The 21,164-nt window shown below is 41.8% G+C and overlaps 1 protein-coding gene and 1 pseudogene across 1 annotated transcript in view; one reads left to right on the plus strand and one right to left on the minus strand.

Annotated features, from left to right (window-relative positions):
• The window catches only part of LOC126213028 (uncharacterized), a 114,261-nt gene that overhangs the window by 27,547 nt on the left and 65,550 nt on the right, over positions 1 to 21,164 (minus strand). Inside the window, exons 5-6 of the mRNA XM_049940596.1 lie at positions 12,277 to 12,513; positions 1,727 to 1,858 (exon numbers count right to left, since the gene is read on the minus strand). Of these exons, the coding sequence (XP_049796553.1) occupies positions 1,727 to 1,858; positions 12,277 to 12,513 (369 nt within the window). The remainder of the gene's footprint in view (positions 1 to 1,726; positions 1,859 to 12,276; positions 12,514 to 21,164) is intronic.
• Positions 2,386 to 2,503, plus strand: LOC126214100 (5S ribosomal RNA; annotated as a pseudogene).

Below are 21,164 nucleotides of genomic sequence, written 5' to 3' on the forward strand. Positions count from 1 at the left end.
GAGGGCTGTACAAGCAATGATCACACGCACGGCACAGCGGACACACCAGGAACCGCGGTGTTGGCCGTCGAATGGCGCTAGCTGCGCAGCATTTGTGCACCGCCGCCGTCAGTGTCAGCCAGTTTGCCGTGGCATACGGAGCTCCATCGCAGTCTTTAACACTTGTAGCATGCCGCGACAGCGTGGACGTGAACCGTATGTGCAGTTGACGGACTTTGAGCGAGGGCGTATAGTGGGCATAAGGGAGGCCGGGTGGACGTACCGCCGAATTGCTCAACACGTGGGGCGTGAGGTCTCCACAGTACATCGATGTTGTCGCCAGTGGTTGGCAGAAGGTGCACGTGCCCGTCGACCTGGGACCGGACCGCAGCGACGCACGGATGCACGCCAAGACCGTAGGATCCTACGCAGTGCCGTAGGGGACCGCACCGCCACTTCCCAGCAAATTAGGGACACTGTTGCTCCTGGGGTATCGGCGAGGACCATTCGCAACCGTCTCCACGAAGCTGGGCTACAGTCCCGCACACCGTTAGGCCGTCTTCCGCTCACGCCCCAACATCGTGCAGCCCGCCTCCAGTGGTGTTGCGACAGGCGTGAATGGAGGGACGAATGGAGACGTGTCGTCTTCAGCGATGAGAGTCGCTTCTGCCTTGGTGCCAATGACGGTCATATGCGTGTTTGGCGCCGTGCAGGTGAGCGCCACAATCAGGACTGCATACGACCGAGGCACACAGGGCCAACACCCGGCATCATGGTGTGGGGAGCGATCTCCTACACTGGCCGTACACCACTGGTGATCGTCGAGGGGACACTGAATAGTGCACGGTACATCCAAACCGTCATCGAACCCATCGTTCTACCATTCCTAGACCGGCAAGGGAACTTGCTGTTCCAACAGGACAATGCACGTCCGCATGTATCCCGTGCCACCCAACGTGCTCTAGAAGGTATAAGTCAACTACCCTGGCCAGCAAGATCTCGGGATCTGTCCCCCATTGAGCATGTTTGGGACTGGATGAAGCATCGTCTCATGCGGTCTGCACGTCCAGCATGAACGCTGGTCCAACTGAGGTGCCAGGTGGAAATGGCATGGCAAGCCGTTCCACAGGACTACATCCAGCATCTCTACGATCGTCTCCGTGGGAGAATAGCAGCCTGCATTGCTGCGAAAGGTGGATATACACTGTACTAGTGCCGACATTGTGCATGCTCTGTTGCCTGTGTCTATGTGCCTGTGGTTCTGTCAGTGTGATCATGTGATGTATCTGACCCCAGGAATGTGTCAATAAAGTTTCCCCTTCCTGGGACAATGAATTCACGGTGTTCTTATTTCAATTTCCAGGAGTGTATATTTAGATTATATAACAAGTTTAAAGTGTTTAAGCAAACATGCTCTGCTCTCAAATCCTAGTGCACAAATACTTTGAGCTTTTACTCTGCACCCTGCACCTTGTACCTTTCACCTCTAAACCCCATATGTCTTACCTTCCAGCCTGCAACTCTTATTCTGAACCTTTTACTAATTACCCTGCACCTTTTACCATCAACCTTTTACTGTGCCCCCTTTACTCTGCACCCCTCAACCTGCACCTCTTACCCTACACCCTGCCCCTCTCACTCTGCATCATGCACCTTTTACTGTAAACCTTGTACCTTTTATCCTGCAAACTTCTCTACCCTGCCAGTAACTTGTGTATCACTTGCATGCTGGCTTCTTCACACCCACCTTGCAGTAGTTGGCTACTGCCCGGCAGGCCTCCTTCAGCTCCTGGGGTGCCGGGTGCCACGGCGCTGGACCTCTGTTGCTCAGGAGACCCATCGCCACACCCGCTGCACAGATCACGCCCACGCCCTTCTCCTGCACAAGGGATTAAACCGTGCCACTACATTCATTCATTCACTCACACACTGCATTCCATAAATCCCATCGAGAAGGAAAGCCTTCGGGGATGTGGAATGTGTCGAGGCGGACATTGGCAAAAAATGGCTCTGAGCACTATGGGACTCAGCTACTGTGGTCATAAGTCCCCTAGAACTTAGAACTACTTAAACCTAACTAACCTAAGGACAGCACACAACACCCAGCCATCACGAGGCAGAGAAAATCCCTGACCCCGCCGGGAATCGAACCCGGGAACCCGGGCGTGGGAAGCGAGAACGCTACCGCACGACCACGAGATGCGGGCGAGGCGGACATTAATAGGCAGAAGCGTCCACTGCCGGCTACTTCTCTAAACTATACTAACAACAAATTAAGACTGGTGCTTATCTGCTCATACAGAGTGCCATAAAGAAAAATAAAAATGTGATTAATAACCAAATATAACTAAGTGAAGGACCATATAATTCAGAACTTACAATAAAAAAAATTTATAAAGAAACTTAAGCAACGGCCTTGCCACAGTGGAAACACCGGTTCCCGTGAGATCACCAAAGTTAAGCGCTGTCAGGCATGGTCGGCACTTGGATGGGTGACCATCCAGGCCACCATGCGCTGTTGCCATTTTTCGGGGTGCACTCAGCCTCGTGATGCCAATTGAGGAGCTACTCGACCGAATAGTAGCAGCTTCGGTCAAGAATACCATCGTAACGACCGGGAGAGCGGTGTGCTGACCCCACACCCCTCCTATCTGAGGATGACACGGCGGTCGGATGGTCCCGGTAGGCCACTCGTGACCTGACGACGGACTACAAAGAAACTTAAACAATCAAAATGCGTGGGAGTCTCTTTCAAATAGTTCTTAATTAAAACTGGCACCTGACAGGGTGATGTACTGCCCTGTTCTCTTCAAGGGTGTATCAGATAAGATCTGCTGGGAAAACGAACTGGCTGGGAAGGAGTTACTGAACAAAGTTCACATTGGAGGCTCAAAAAACAGTGTAAGGGTCATCTGCCTTGCATTTGCCAATGACCTGTTGATCCTATCAAGAAACAGAGAGACAGTCCCTGATAAATGGTTGGAGGAGGTAAGGGAGAACCTCAAGACCAGTGGACTGAATCAGGACGACACCTCTAATTGCTCCATCAACCTCATTTCACATGCAGCCAAAGTGATGTTAAGAATAATTAATAAGAGATTTGGAAAAGTAATGGAAGAGAATCTTAGTGAGGATCAGTTTGGCTTTAGACAGAATATGGGCACCAGAGATGCAATAGGGCTGCTACAAATCTTGGGAGAAAGGTTTATTGAAAAAGGAAGAGACCTATATACATGCGCTTCATCGATCTAGAAAAGGCATTTGACAGTGTGGTTTGGGACAAGCTGGTGACTGTAATGAGGGAAAAGAGAGTGGACTGGAAAACCAGATGATTTGTAAACTCATTATATCTTAATCAAAAAGCCTCAGTTAAAGTGAGGGGGAGAAAGTACAAACTGGATTGAGCTAGGAAAAGGAGTAGACAAGGATGCTGTCTATCACCTACTCTTTTCAACCTCTACATGGAAAATATTATTGGCCAATGCTTATTAGATGACAAACAAGTAGAAATTGGAGGAAGAAGAGTAGGGTGTTTGAGGTTTGCTGATGACATGGTCCTTCTAGCCACAGGGGAAAAAGAATTGCAGGATTTGGTGGACACCATTGAAGCTAACGGAAAAAATTATGGAATTAAAATTAACACAAAGGAAACAAAAGTATTGGCACCAGGAGGAAATAAAGAAATAAAAATTATGCTGACTGGAGAAATATTAGAACAGGTGAAAAATTTTAAGTATCTTGGAAGCAGGATAGACACTGACTGGAAGTGCACCACAGAAATTAAAATACAAGGTCAGCAATGGCAAAAGAGGCATTTTATAGGAGAAGGAGAATTTTCTGCAGCGATCTGGACAGAGAACTCTGGAAGAGACTCATAAAATGTTTTGTACGGAGTGTTCTGTATGGCGCTGAAACATGGACTTTGAGGAAGAAAGACACAGAAAGGCGGGAGGCTTTTGAGATGTGGACATGGCAGAGGATAGAAAGAATAAGTTGGATGGACGGAATAAAAAATGAAGAGGTACTGAGAAGAGTGGGAGAGAAATGACAGTTACTAAATGTAATAAAAAGACGAAAAAGAAATTAGATGGGGCATATATTAAGAAAGAATGACAGACTGATAAAAACAGTTTTAGAAGGTTATGTAGAAGGGAAATGGAAGTGAGGAAGGGAGAGATTTCAGATACTGGATGATGTGATGGATGGTACAACATACAGCAGCCTTAAGAAGGAAGAAATGGATCGCAGAAAATGGAGAGGCAAAGGACTTGCTAATATAGTAGAAAACTGATGATGACAGATCACCGGTTGCTGAATTTAATGGTGTCCACAATGAGCAGAAGCAAAAATGTGGCAGCACAGAGGGGAGAAGACAAGTGGCCACAGAGAGAATGCAATATTTTTGGGCTGCAAAGAGGCTTCCAGAAATGCATTGTAGTTAACTGACTAGGTTCCTGACAGCCCTAAATGAATAAATAAATAAAATAAAATCCTGCATGTTGTCAAGTCTAAAATGGACAGCTGGCATGACTGTTTCACATGTTACAGGTGGCTGAAACAGTAGAATTCCAGACTGACAACTTGGTCTTATTCTGGGAATTCAGGGATCATCCTGGACTTCCTGCTCTCTACAATTTGTAACTTCAAATTGCAAACTGGAAAGTTTTCATAGTGGATAATTACACTACCTCATGTGGTACCTCTGAGAAGGAATTCAGCGTTACATCTTATAATGCAATGCTACCTTGAATTCTGGGGGAATCCAAACATTTGTCATTTGTGGTAAAGAAGAAATGGAATGTCCTAAAATGCCTTTTAAGTTGTAAGTTGAAATAGAAGTACTACATTGGATCATTAAATGAAATTCTCTTCTCTCAGACTGGAAAACAGAAGGAATTGAAACTATTTCTTCAAAATACCCAGATCTAAAAGGAATATCAAGGAAATTTTGACTGATAAAGTAACAAGAAATGGGCAGTTTGATTCAGATCATTACCTCTCTAAAGGTTGAAATAAGATTTCTACCACCAAAACAAAAAAGAAAACCCAGAAAGCTATCAAATACAACTCCAGTAGGGCCAACATTACAACAGAAAATTTAGAAAAGAAAATAAGACAGCTAAAACAGGAGCTTGGCATGAACTCCAGGTACAGATTACTAATGTCACAGAGAAAACATTAGGTTTGGTTAAAAATAAAAAGAAGGCATGGTGCAACAAGGAGTGCAAAGAAGCACTAGAACAAAGAGCTCAAATATGGAAAAAATTAAGATCTTTAAAAAGGAACAACACCCGGAACAATTCAGACAACAAAGAAAATACACATAAAAAATAATCCAGAAAATCAAAAGAATCTTCAAAAAATTTTATCTCTTAGAAATTCTAGAAAATTCCACCAAAATAATAACTAGAAATTTTTACCAAATTTTTAAACATGTGCTTAAAGGGTATCAAGCACCAAGCTTCTATTTCAAAAATGAAAATGGTAAAATAGGATTAAACAACAATGAAAAATGTGAAATAATAGAAACTTTTTTTGCAGGCTGTTAAACTGCCCTGTTCAAACAGTTAAATTAGAGTTTCCAGCAATACCAGAAAATATTGAAGATTTCCCACCAATAGAGCTATAAATTCATGAAGCCACCAAAACATTCTAAATGAGCAAAGACAGTGGCAAAGACTCATTACAGTAGAATAACTGAAATGGTCAGAACTAAAGATGTAGTGATGTACACTTGCTTTTTAAGAACTTTTGGAAAATGAAAAAGATTCCAGAGAAGTGGAAAATAGCACAAGTCCACCCACACAGAAAAAGCAGCACAAGCAAAATATCAACAATTACAAAGGAGTGTCACTTCCGCCATTGGCATACAAAATATTATCAAAAACTCTCCTGAACAGAGTTGAAGAAACATTAGATAAACGACTGGGTGAACATCACGTTCATTTTGAAAAGTCAAATCCTGCACACGAGAGATTTTTAACTTAAAATCACTAATTTGCCACAGAATGTTAACCAGTTAACCTATAATAACATTTACTGATTTCAACAAAGTATTTGAGTTGGTAGCCACAAGAACAATGGTAAAATCATAATAGAATTTGGCAAAATTAGTGAAGGCATTTTACGAAACTCTAACAAATATTATAATCTTCATTGTGCGCTCTAAAGTTAAATCTGTGGGAGAAGTATCTTAACCAAGTGAAATAAAAACTGGTGTTAGACAAGGAAGACAATTTATCACTGCTACTGTTTAACTGTGTTTTAGAAAAAATATTTTGATCTGGAATTTGTAGCTAAAAAAATCCCAAAATTGAACCAATAATTCCAGAATAGAAAACAAATGGAATTTACAGTGAACTGCCTGGCTTTTGCGGACAGTTTTGCAATATCTTCAGAAAATCTGACAGAAGCAGTTATTCAAATAAATCTTCTGGAAAAAAATAATGAATAAAACTGGTCTCAAAATTTCAGCTGTAAGAATAACACTCATGACAAATATTTAAAAAGCTCAAAAATACATACAAACATAAATAGGTAAAATAGATAGATAGTAAATTTAAATACCTGGGAGCAACTACATAGCAGTATGGACTAGACAGAAGTCAAACATAATAAAATGGAACAAGCATATAACCTGACAAAAAAACCTACAAAAAATTTATATCTTAAAAAAATTAAAACTAAAGCCACTGTACAGTGGTAAGACCACAATTTTTAAACCTGTGTGAATGCTTAACAATGAATAGAGCTACGTAAAATTTGCATATGCTATCAGTGCAAAATGCTTTGAAAGTGTAAAAAATAGTAGCTCCAGTGCTACCTGGGTGTATTGCAACATGTTTTTGGTCGATTTCAAAGTGTGATAAAAGGTGAAATTGCTATATTTCAGCAAAATTTATTAAAATCAGAATATTTCAGTGAAATTTATTAAAATTAGTATATTTCAATGAATTTACTACTTAAATGCTAAAATATCTCAATACACAGGTGCTAGACATGTGATTTTTTAATATATCCATGATCAAATACGAGATCATCACATAAATATGACAAAAGAGCAAAAATTGCAAATACTTGTATGATGAATGATGACTGACTGACAACCTCAGCTGCCGACAGGTGTTGTTGTTATACCTCGATGTGGACAGCTGAAAATGTGTGCCCCGACCGGGACTCGAACCTGGGATCTCCTGCTTACATGGCAGACGCTCTATCCATCTGAGCCACCGAGGACACAGATGAATAGCGCGACTGCAGGGACTTATCCCTTGCACGCTTCCCGTGAGACTCACATTCACTTGTATGATGCTCTACTAACCTGTCCAACGCACATGTATTTATGCACTACCAAGTTAAAACAGAGTAGGTAAAACAAGATACATTGTCATTGAAAAGTGAACACTAAACCACCGATCTTTTACTTTTACCTTGATAGAATAATGAACAAATAAAAGTGAGACAAGAAATAAACATCAAAGTCAAGAAACATAGCAGGAAATCATCATCTACAGATGATTTCAAACATTAAGTTTTCATGCTTTGTTGCATGTGAAAGTAGTAGAGTTGTTGATTTTGATGCTTATCAATTTCTTTGCTTCAGTTTTATTTGCTACATTCCTTGTCCAGATACAAATACAGCATCCTTGCATTAAACATAGAAATGTTTTTAGGAAAGCGGCAAACATACATTTGTCACATGAATTTTGGAATGGCTGTTTCTTCTGTCATCTGCCGTGTTGTTCCTCTTTATTTTTGTAATTATTGAGCAAAATTTTCTAAAATACAAGTAAAGCTACAATTTTTTTTGTAAATATTTTCACCAGAAAGATATGGTGGCACTGGAATTGCATGCTTTTGATTAACCTTTATGGTGTAACATTTTGTAAATTCATGTAATAGCTTGCTCATTTAGATGTGTAAGCACACTGAAAAACATAAATGCTAAATTCAAATTTCAAAATGCTGAATTTTCAAAGCTTATTTGCTAATTTCATGTAGCTTTAACAATGAAGTACATGCTGGACAGAATGGAACACAAAAAATGGATTATTAGAAAGCAAATGGGCGCAACACAAACTACAGATGGCTGCAAAATGAGAAGTAATGAGGAGATAAACTAAAATATGGGGAAAATATCAGAAGTTCTGCCAATGTCAATAATCAATCTTCTTTAGACACCTCCACCAAATGAATGAAAACAAACAAAACGAACATACTCATATTTCAGGAAAAAGAAATTGATAGTACTATGGATTACAGAGTTGTGAAAAGAACTAGAAAGAAGCATCATCAAAGAATTAGAAATGAGAGAAAAAACTTTTTCAGAATAAAATACTAAATTTTGAAGAATTTCAAGACAGAAGGAATAAGAAATGTGGACCATATGAATAGAAGAATGGAAAGAAAACCTGGAGAGAAGATGATGGAGCACTAGAAAAATAAGAAAGAAAGAAGGTTAAAAATTACATTTCTGACTGAGTTTTTGTGCAAATTTATGGTTCCAACAAGTTCACATAAATGTAAATATGACTTTTCCTAGTTCGATTTTGATAAACCAATTTGAAAGTTACTATCATTTTCAGATTTGGAAGATCTATCAATTACTTCTCTTGTTGAAGCATAAAACTGTAGTGTTTCACCTGCTAACACAGATGGCTTATAATGTTGCTTTCAGAATCTGTGGAGGGGTTAACACTTACGGTGACATCATACAATTTGTCCTCACTGTTGCTCTTCCTGAATACACTATGTGATGACTTACAAGTTCGTGGCACCCTTCCTTCGGTAAAGCTGGAATTCGATATGGTGTTGGCCTATCCTTGGCCTTGATGAAAGTTTCCACTCTCACAGGCATACCTTTGATCAGGTGCTGGAAGGTTTCTTGGGGAATGGCAGCCCATTCTTCACAGAGTGCTGCACTGAGGACAGGTATCGATGTCGATCGGCGAGGCCTGGCTCGAAGTCGGCGTTCCAAAACATCCTGAAGGTGTTCTATAGGATTTAGGCGAGTACTCTGTGCAGGGATGTCATTGTCGTGTAACCACTCTGCCACAGGCTGTACATTATGAACAGGTGCTCGATCGTGTTGAAAGATGCAATTGCCATCCCTGAATTGCTCTTCAACAGTGGGAAGCAAGAAGGTGCTTAAAACATCAATGTAGGCCTGTGCTGTGATAGTGCCACGCAAAACAACAAGGGGTTCAAGCCCCCTCCATGAAAAACATAACCACACCATAACACCATCGCCTCCAAATTCTACTGTTGGCACTACACACACTGGCAGATGACATTCACCGGGCATTCACCATACCCACACCATGCCATCGGATCGCCACATTGTGTACCATGATTCATCACTCCACAAACTCCACTGAGCAAGGTGTCGTTTGGCATTTACCGACACGATGTGTGGCTTACGAGCAGCCACTCGACCACGAAATCCAAGTTTTCTCACCTCCCGCCTAACTGTCATAGTACTTGCAGTGTATCCTGATGCAGTTTGCAATTCGTGTGTGAAGGTCTGGATAGATGTCTGCCTATTACACGTTACGACCCTCTTCAACTGTCGGCGGTCTCTGTCAGTCAACAGATGAGGTCGACCTGTACGCTTTTGTGCTTTACGTATTCCTTCACGTTTCCACTTCACTATCACATCAGTAACAGTGGACCTAGGGATGCTTCAGAGTGTGGAAATCTTGCTTACAGACGTATGACACAACTGACACCCAATCACCTGACGATGTTCGAAATCCGTGAGTCCCACAGAGCGCCCCATTTTGCTCTCTCAGGATGCCTAATGACTACTGAGGTGACTGATATGGAGTACCTGGCAGTAGGTGGCAGCAAAATGCACCCAATGTGAAAAAAGTATGTTCTTGGGGGTATCTGGATACTGTTGATCTCTAAGAAATAAACTTTCAACTATGACATCCTGTCATTCTCTTTGTAGGTAGATGAAAAAAATGCTGTGATGTCAATTGTTGTGAACGGTACGATGCAAAGTGATGTCAAATTCGACAAAACGAGAGCACTACAAGGCATCCCAATACAACTTAGAGGCCAGGACTGTGACAACCTACTGAGATATGGGAAGGAACTATCAGCCTAAGCTTAGACTCACCAACAGCGCTGAGCAGGGTGTATACGTGGACAAAGAAAAAAAAAATCCCCGATTTTTCCCCGATTTCCCAGTAAAAAATACACGTTCTCCCGGGTGAAAATACACTCTTTCCGTGTTAAGTGACAATATACTCTTCCTCGGCACTGTAAAACTCATCAATCCTTTGAATGTTTACGGTTTTATATACCAACGTACAATTTCCCGGCACTTCAGAAAACAAAATTCCCTGGAGGGGGGCTATTATTTTCGTATTACAAAGGAATGAATTTGAATTCCATCAAACACCGCATGTCACTTTCCGAAGCATTGAAATCGAGAGTGCGATGCGCTTTTGTAAGCCAGTCGTAGCTCATGTCACTTGATCTCGCCAGCTGATGACAGCATAGGACACGTGACGTAGTCAACCGATAGCAAGATCACTCTTCAGTAGTGCGAACACACAAATAAGAAAAGTCATGGTTTAAATTAAGATATATCACACAAAAGTGACAGTAAAATGTTTAATAACAACGTAAATGTCTGATCTGGGCTCAAAATTCTTCCAAATGGTCATCCTCAAAGAGTTGATTTTTAAATGTGAGTCAAACGCTTTGTGATTTAAGAAATTCATCGTACATTCTCGCACACAGTTCATCTTGTGCAAAAGGAAATTTGCTTTGAATGTAATGCTTTTCAAACCACCATTCGCAATATTTACCTGCAACCTGTTAGAAATAGGTTCGTTTCAGCAGTTGCCAGAGAGCGCCAGATAACAGGCGTCACCGTGCTTGTGCAGCTACGATGACGCAGGAAGCCCATATGTTCGTACGTGTAAAACATTAAAAGATCTCATATTATGTCATAAAAGAAACAAGACATCAGAGGATACTTCAAGAGCACCGGAATTTCGTGAACCACACTAAAATGCATAATTCAGCTTAAAGTGCACATTCGTATGTCCATATTCGGATGTAAATTTTCTTGGAGTACCAGTGCTGTATTATCTCATGTTTGGTTCTTTATTATGGTATAATGCCATACACGGACTTGAAATTCAGCGAACAGTTGAAACCAGCCAAGAGTGTAAAATTAAACTCTTCGTTGCAAATAAATTGACTGCCTCAGCAGAAAAGATTAATAAAAGTCAAATCTCTTTAGCAAACCTACAAAAATAACTTCATTTTTTTGCAAGGCGATTAATTCTTGACTGTCAGAAAAGTGGTAATAAAATTTTTGCCTTCCGTCACTAAGCGAACGTATTTTAATTAATTTGATAACTCCTGGCGACAAAAATCCGTTTCATCATCATTTAACGTGAGAGCAATAAACGAAGACGAAACAACAAAATCAATGAACGTAAAGACGGGTCACGTGGAGACGACCCACCTCCCCACCACAATTCTGACTCATCTGTGCATCAGCCCCAGATTTACTATATTACCGAACCGGGGCAATATTAGGTAGTGGCGCCCAGCCACACTTCGGTAACCAGAAGCGGGAGAAGGTACTACGCATACACGACTAAACTGCGCATGCACAACAGCCCACCCGTAACTGCTCAAATGACTCTAATTTAAACAGTTGTCACGTCAGGCTCATCGGAGGCAATTTGTTGTTATGAAGCATTGCATAGTCTTCCTAAGCCTTCAACGCACTGTGCTGTTGGGAGACGCTTGTATGAGCACAGTGTTTTGTTGTGATATACAGCGCATTTCCTTTGCAATTAAAGTTTTATTTTCTTTTTTTTTTCTCTCGTTCATGTTTTGTTGCTGCAGCATTATTCTGCAGTAGCAGGATACAACAATATACTTAGTTTGAGTATTGGTTCTTAACAGTCAAAAATCACAGAAATTTAACGGAAAACGAAAGCAATGAAAACTTCCCGGAATTCTAAACAATTCCCGGGTTTTTCCCGGTTTTCTCCGGGATGAAAAGTTTCCCTTGTTTTTCCGGATCTCCCGGTTGTCCCGGGTCGTATACACCCTGACTGAGGTACCTGAGTGGTGACACATCTATAATTGCCATTAGTACTCGGGAGTTGGTAAGGAGGCCCGAGTGAACTTGTCAAGAGCTCAAAAGGTAACCTGGGGGCCGTACTCAAACTTGATGACAATCGGCAGAATATGTAAGTTTACTTGTCAACAGTCAGAGGGTGAAGTTAAGCACCGTGAATCAAAACTGACTGGTGGACATACCTTGAAGAATGGCATGTGCCGCTGGAGTGTGTCATCTAGGAGAGTGTCTCTGGCGAACGACAGCACCGTGTCCACCTTCACACTGGTGCTCTTCTCGATAATCTCCCGGAGGGCCTCCGGATGGTACCCCGTGATGCCGATGAACCTCGCCTTGCCTGCTGCCACAAACTCCTGCAGCACCGGAAGAGTCTCCCGGATAACTAAGTCCGGCTTGTTAGCGAGATCCAAGTCGTGCACCTGGAAATGTCGAGAGGGGAAAAATTATTCACTTACCCACTGAAGTCAGAGGTACTGCGACGTTTCCGTACTCGCAGAGGAACACGACAATGTCAGTACTGACACTTCCTGGCGGACAAACTGTGCGGTGGACCAGGATCGAACCTGGCACCTTTGCCTTTCGCCTGCATGTGCTCTACTGACTGAGCTATGTGAACGCGACTCGTGATCCACCCTTTGTAGCAGCTCTTTTTCTGTTTTCTCTTTTTCGTCTAATAGGTGAAAGTTTGATTTTATTTTTATTGAAGGGTTTTACTTTTATTTAATATTGTCCCGGCTAAGTATCAGTTTGATTACTTTTAAAACCCAATGTTAAACGTTGATCACTACACGTATAGTCTTCCCAACCCTGAGAGAAAAAATCTTTAGTAGCTTTACTACCAATGTTTACAGATGACGATACTTTAACCTTTCGTTCAATTGTTTTAGTTAAGAATCGCTAGTTTGTTCTTGGCATAGGTCACATAACCTTAACGTTTATTAATCTAATTTAAATTAATGTTCACGACTTGTATTATGTTTCAAATTAACAACGTCAGTTTATTGACAAGAATTATTAATAAAGAGGTTCACTCATACGATCTCATTCAAAGAAGTTCTTAAATTAGATGTCTAAGTAGGATTCCCGCTAGCATCAGAGATGTTAGATAATATCCTGTCACTTTCGGTAAATAAGTTATTTCTATTTATATCCGCAAACTGTCATTAACTATGATCACTAGTCGTGTGAAGTTAAAGTTTCCCACTATCACAATTCAAAGTCAAAATCTGATTAAAATTCTCAATTCAGTAAAGCGTTTAAATACTCACAGGAATTGACATTAAAGCCAAAGAGATTACTGTTCACCTTCCCGTTTATCTAATCTGATAAATGTCCAAATTAAAGTCTCGAATTGACTATCCTCAAAAACAATCTCGTAATGATCTATTCTTGATCCCTGTTTAATAAAGTCCCAATTGTTGTTCTCTAAAGCTGTACGTCCTCAATAACTTCTGAACTAGAACAGACTAGAGACTGGAGTATCATAATTACAACATATGGCTATTTGTACTTTAATAAACACTATCTTTGGTGTCCCAGACCTACATTCTATGACTATAATATTGATTTTCTTATGTATTGGAATAACTAATATTTTCTACTGTCTTTCCCCCTTCCCATGTTTCTAAAATTTATAATTAAAATTTCATTTTCTTTTCTTTTGCTTTCTATACTAGATATTTCCCTCTATTTGTTTTTTATTTATTTTTCGTAATTACTACTTGTGTAGGGACTTGGGTAATTTTGTGAACTGATATTTTAAGGACATGGGAGCTAATTTGGGAGCTCTTTCCTTCCCCCCCCCCCCCCCCTCCAACACTGTGAGGTGCTGTAGGTGTTACACCTTGCAGGGTGGTGCTCCACATTTGTAATATGTGCAATGAAGGAAATGTTTATGTACACCATCAGCTGTTGTACTCTATTGGAGTGTGTTACTATGAGCTGTGTCTGGAAAGTAAGTACTGTTTCATTCTACTGCCATCACATCACTAGGCTCGCAGTTCTGCACATTCACACTCGTCTCTCTGATCCGCAGTCTTTCCACTGACCGCAGTGCAGCTGGGTTGTGCTGCATTTACATTTGTTAGTTCAAAAGGTTTAAGACAATCTCTGAGCCCTCCGACTGTGAAGTGTGTTCTGTAATACAGGTTCTGAATGCAAAGAATGTTAAGCCAGCTGAAATTTATTGTCAACTTGTGTAGATTTATGGTGAAACCTAATTACTAATGGAATGTTGAGAAATTGGGTGAGACAATTCAATGATGCACGGAGTGGGCAGCCTTCTGTTGCCAATGAGGGTTTGTGCGAAAAGAGGTGTTCACGATACGAATGCTTTGTAATGAGTTCCCAAAAATTTCAAAAATTGTTTTGCACGAGAGTCTCATAAATTGCATAAATTTTAGCAAATTGTGTTCCCATTGTGCTCCGAAAATGCTTACGGATGTCCACCAAATGAAGCGATTTGGCAGTGCTTACTCGATACAGTGATGAGGGAGATGAATTCTTAAACAGAATTGTGACCAGTAATGAAACATAGATCTGTCATGTTGCTCCAGAATGAAAACAACAGTCGACGCAGTGGAGGCACTCATGAACCCTCAAAAAACAAAGCTTCAAAACAACTTTGTCAGCACAAAAATCAGGTGCACTGTGTCTGGGACAGTGATGTGAAACCATCAATGTGGTACAATACTGTGAAACACTGAGAAAACTTTGATGTACAATTCAAAATAAAAAGGTGTGGAATGCTCAGTTTGTGCTGCTTCATTACAATGCATGGACACCCCCCCAATTCAAAATCTTATTCAGCAATTCGGTTAGGAGCAATTCAATCACCTGTCATACAACCCAATCTTGCACCTGACTACCCCTTGTTCTTGAACTTGAAGTGTGATTTTTGAGGAAGACGCTCTGATAGCGATGATGATGCTAGAAACATTGTCAGCAGTGGCTGTCTTTACTGTTGGTGTCTTTCTATGAAGAGGAGACAGAAAGGTTGGTTTCCCACTAAGACAAATGTCTGAACAATGATGGTAATTATGTAGAAAAATAATTCTTGTAAAAATAAATTCTGGTTTGAAAAAAAATAAATGTTTTAATGTAATGACACAATTTCAGAGACTTTACTGGTCTCATACAGATATGATTTTACGCATCTAGACTGAAATGGCGAGTGAAAATTTGTACCGAGGCCAGAAATCGAATTCAGGCCTCGTACTCATTAGGCAGGCGCATTAGCCACTAAGCCACCTTGGCACACTGGTTCACACAACAGCACGGATTATCTTGGCATGCCTCCCTCCTTGGTCCAATTCATACATTAAATCATATCTCTATGAGACCAGTAAAATCCCTGAAATTGTGTCATTTCATTTGCAGGTACCTGCACATGGGTTTCTGGTTGGATCCCCATTTACGTCCAGTGCTGAGGTGCTATTCCAGAACATGGAGAGCCTTGGCAATTCTAGAATGAAATTTTCACTCTGCAGCAGAGTGTGCGCTGATATGAAACTTCCTGGCAGATTAAAACTGTGTGCGCCGGACCGAGACTCGAACTCGGGACCTTTGTCTTTCGTGAGCAAGTGCTCTACCAACTGAGATACCCAAGTACACCTCATGCCCCATCCTCACAGCTCTAATTCCGCAAGTACCTCGTCTCCTACCTTCCAAACTTCACAGAAGCTCTCCTGTGAACCTTGCAGAATCAGCACTCCCGAAAGAAAGGATATTGCGGAGACATGGCTTACCCACAGCCTGGGGGTTGTTTCTAGAATGAAATTTTCACTCTACAGTGGAGTGAGCACTGATATGAAAGTTCCTGGCAGATTAAAACTGTGTGCCGGACCGAGACTCGAACTCGGGACCTTTGCCTTTCGCAGGCAAGTGCTCTACCAACTGAGCTACCGAGGTTCGCAGGAAAGCTTCTGTGAAGTTTGGAAGGTAGGAGATGAGGTACTGGTGGAATTAGAGCTATGAGGACGGGGCGTGAGTTGTGCTTGGGTAGCTCAGTTGGTAGAGCACTTGCCCACGAAAGGCAAAGGTCCCGAGTTAGAGTCTCAGTCTTGGCAATTCTGTTTGTGTGAATCACTGTGCCAAGGTGGCTTAGTGGCTAGTGCACCTGCCTAGTAAGCAGGAGACCCGGGTTTGACTCCTGGCCTTGGTACAAATTTTCACTCACCATTTCAGTCCACATACACAAAATGTTTTTATGTGGTTTTTTCCCAAAATGGTACTTCCTTTCCAGACACACCTCATAGTTCTGGTATATGTGGACGTCCTTTGACACTGGACAAATATCTATTTTAGCATCTTGCATTCAAATGTACACTCCTGGAAATTGAAATAAGAACACCGTGAATTCATTGTCCCAGGAAGGGGAAACTTTATTGACACATTCCTGGGGTCAGATACATCACATGATCACACTGACAGAACCACAGGCACATAGACACAGGCAACAGAGCATGCACAATGTCGGCACTAGTACAGTGTATATCCACCTTTCGCAGCAATGCAGGCTGCTATTCTCCCATGGAGACGATCGTAGAGATGCTGGATGTAGTGCTGTGGAACGGCTTGCCATGCCATTTCCACCTGGCGCCTCAGTTGGACCAGCGTTCGTGCTGGACGTGCAGACCGCGTGAGACGACGCTTCATCCAGTCCCAAACATGCTCAATGGGGGACAGATCCGGAGATCTTGCTGGCCAGGGTAGTTGACTTACACCTTCTAGAGCACGTTGGGTGGCACGGGATACATGCGGACGTGCATTGTCCTGTTGGAACAGCAAGTTCCCTTGCCGGTCTAGGAATGGTAGAACGATGGGTTCGATGACGGTTTGGATGTACTGTGCACTATTCAGTGTCCCCTCGACGATCACCAGTGGTGTACGGCCAGTGTAGGAGATCGCTCCCCACACCATGATGCCGGGTGTTGGCCCTGTGTGCCTCGGTCGTATGCAGTCCTGATTGTGGCGCTCACCTGCACGGCGCCAAACACGCATACGACCATCATTGGCACCGAGGCAGAAGCGACTCTCATCGCTGAAGACGACACGTCTCCATTCGTCCCTCCATTCACGCCTGTCGCGACACCACTGGAGGCGGGCTGCACGATGTTGGGGCGTGAGCGGAAGACGGCCTAACGGTGTGCGGGACCGTAGCCCAGCTTCATGGAGACGGTTGCGAATGGTCCTCGCCGATACCCCAGGAGCAACAGTGTCCCTAATTTGCTGGGAAGTGGCGGTGCGGTCCCCTACGGCACTGTGTAGGATCCTACGGTCTTTGCGTGCATCCGTGCGTCGCTGCAGTCTGGTCCCAGGTCGACGGGCACGTGCACCTTCGCCGACCACTGGCGACAACATCGATGTACTGTGGAGACCTCACGCCCCATGTGTTGAGCAATTTGGCGGTACGTCCACCCGGCCTCCCGCATGCCCACTATACGCCCTCGCTCAAAGTCCGTCAACTGCACATACGGTTCACGTCCACGCTGTCGCGGCATGCTACCAGTGTTAAAGACTGCAATGGAGCTCCGTATGCCACGGCAAACTGGCTGACACTGACGGCGGCGGTGCACAAATGCTGCGCAGCTAGCGCCATTCGACGGCCAACACCGCGGTTCCTGGTGTGTCCGCTGTGCCGTGCGTGTGATCATTGCTTGTACAGCCCTCTCGCAGTGTCCGGAGCAAGTATGGTGGGTCTGACACACCGGTGTCAATGTGTTCTTTTTTCCATTTCCAGGAGTGTATTAAACATAGCTGCCTTACATACCCTGAAATAGGCAGACATCTCTATTTGTATTGTATGTCAGTAACACATTTCTGATAATTGGACACATCTATACTACCACTGAAAAGGTAGCACATATACTTCTTGCAAGACCTGTGCAAGTTACTCTCATTACGTTCATACTGCAACTGCTGTAAAAATTTTGGAACTGCCGTGGTGAAATACACATTGCACTTTCCTGTAGGCTACTGCATTGCAATTTTACTGTGTAACTTCTCTTAAAGCAAGCTCAGTGAGTACTGACAGCTTGAGAACAGCACATTCCAACAAAATTTATAGAGCAGCTGACGGCATATATAAACGTGTGCTTCATTTTTCACAGCTTTACTCTCACCTTCCAAACCTCACTCACAGTCTACTGTCAAGTAAAAATTCATCCTGGCAGCGTGAACACCCATCAAATATATTGTGACAGTTGAAAGTGTTTGTCAGTCTCAGCACGCTTTTGTGCCTCACACAAAGTTCCAGAACTGCTGCTGCTTCCTTGTGCAATTTTCTGAACAGCATGTTTAATTCAGTTCGTACATATCACATGTGGTTGGGTAAGCCACAGACCACTGCCAATTCCTCTCCATCAGTGGTACTATTAAGGTACACGAAACGAGCCTCCCTGGAGATTACGATTGAGAAAAGCAATCAGGCGTATCCTGGGCATCGAGAAATGACGGCTGATCCTTTCACACCAGAAACATCCATGTACAAGCCTTTTTTAGAGCCACAGCTAAGTGGTACTATTCCAAAATTCCCTGCTGGAAAATCAGTAGTATTAGCATTCTAGGGTCAACTGTACATACTGTCATGGGATGTAATGGTGTTGTGGCACATGATGTTATGTGAGCAAAGAGAAAGAACACAGAGGACTGATAACATTTACTTAATTTAGCCATTTTATTGGTTTTTCAGTTCTGCGCCTGTGAATTATATTACTTTATGAAATACAGCAAACATCTACTTTTTATCTATTTCTATTTACATCAACATGCATTTTGGGCTTTCATCCATCTTCACTTGACATAATGCAAATTCTTTTACATAAAATGTGCAGAATTACATTTGTAATGTTCGATATAATTGTTGACCCACTGCTACTTCACTTGTATGTATCTGTGCATATCAAAGTCATTAAAAGAAGGAATCCTGTAAAATAAACGAGACTGGCTCAGAATACTGGATGTCAAGCAACTTTCATTTTTTAGTCATACAGAAGTTCAAATTAATGTTTAATGTATACACCCAACTGATTTCAGCAGTACTTTTAGAACCTGTAAGCAAAATGTAACATGGCTTTAGTTCAAATGCTGCTCATGATTTCCATACCGGGGAACATTCCACATTTATCAATCGGAACTAGCCTAGACCTAGGGCTATGCTGCAGATCAGTATGTCATCATAGCCAAAATTTGAGGTGATGGGAGGGGGCTGGGAAATAACACTCTATAGCCAAAAGTTTACATAGTGTATCTTCTTTCCATATTATAATCAACTGCTGAACATCATCAAAAGCTAACTCGAAGATAAGTGCTATAGACAGCATATTTATCTGCCAGTATCACATTTCCTGACACTTTATCACAACAAATGATTACTAAAAGACGCGTTTAGAGAGATCTTTAATGCTGTGTATCTTAGCTTTGATGGAGCTGAATGTTCTCATGTTTTCAGTTCTAAACTTCATACGTTTAATATTTTATGTGTGTGCAACCTGTGGAATTTATAAGTTTGCATGATTAAACAGTGATGTTTCCGTGAAATGGTGGCTCTTGTGCTGTGATTGTGATATTTGGATGAATGTATGAATACTGAATTGTGATCAAATCAGGCAGTGACGCAGAAACAATCTTGTAGTCCATTGGTCCTTATTCCCTGTCATATTTGCATAATGCAACAAACACCTGCTGAGAGAAAGAGAGATATCTTATTTGTACATAACATCCCATATTACAGAACACACTTCTATTTAAAACCCTTTCACTGCAACAGACATGCTCTCTGCATTATATGCTGAGGGCGACTTTTGTTCTGGCTGCACTGCTCACCAAATGTTGGTACCTGTGCTGAGAGACGACATTCTGAGTAATATGAAATACTTGTCATCCAATTTTTTGAAAACTGTAATGTGAGAAAATTTGATTTTTGCACACCTTACAGTTGGATATCCTCACCTGATAAATAATTGAATTTCTTTTCATTATCTGTCATATTTGCTGCACTGCATCAAAGTAATCGCGAAAGTGTTACGGAGATGATAGATAAACTCCAGTGGAAGACTCTGCAGGAGAAGCGCTCAGTAGCTCGGTACGGGCTTTTGTTAAAGTTTCGAGAACATGCCTTCACCGAAGAGTCAAGCAGTATATTGCTCCCTCCTACGCATATCTCACGAAGAGACCACGAGGATAAGATCAGAGAGATTAGAGCCCACACAGAAGCATACCGACAATCCTTCTTTCCATGAACAATACGAGACTGGAATAGAAGGGAGAACCGATAGAGGTACTCAGGGTACCCTCTGCCACACACAGTCAGGTGGCTTGTGGAGTATGGATGTAGATGTAGATGTAGATGTTCATCAATTCCTGCTTTTCTATGGGTGATCACAAAGGAAAGATTTCTCAAAAACATGTGTTTTGACATATAATTTGTGATCATATCACGTCAGAAAATAGCTCAATTACCTTGTACCCAGATAGCGATTTCAATTTTTTGACGAGTTTTTACCTGCTCTTACCCATCAGGTGAAATTCATTACCACTTATTTTGTATAAACACTGTGGTGATCATTTAATTTCCTTCACATATGTAGATTTTATACAATGTATTGGAGAGGATTACAATTTTTAATCTTCTATGTCAATTACATATATTTTTGCTGGTATTTTGGGGGTTTTAACATTTTCCTGGATTCTGCGTTTTCCTCAATTTTGCACTTTTTAAGTGTTGACAGCATGAAAATCTAAAATAAGGGTTTCACTGTATTTTCAAAAGTTACGAAATATGGCATTATCCCTATTCCATATAAAAATGTTGGAAATGAAAGTGTGGCAGATTACTGGTATTATTAACAACTTCTTAGTTATTTTGTATTGAAATTGGATACTGAATTTTTGGTTTATGGCTGAGATTTGTGCACAACTTTAAAGTGACAGTTCATTGTCCACATAAGAATATGATATCACATGAATATACTCTACTTCCAATGAACTCTATACTGGTAACCTTTTTATTCTGTGATGTCACATTTTTTTATCCTTTTGCACCAAAAATCTTGCCATAAAAGTCACGTTT

This window comes from Schistocerca nitens, chromosome 11 (assembly GCF_023898315.1).
Source record: "Schistocerca nitens isolate TAMUIC-IGC-003100 chromosome 11, iqSchNite1.1, whole genome shotgun sequence".
NCBI classification, from domain to species: domain Eukaryota; kingdom Metazoa; phylum Arthropoda; class Insecta; order Orthoptera; family Acrididae; genus Schistocerca; species Schistocerca nitens.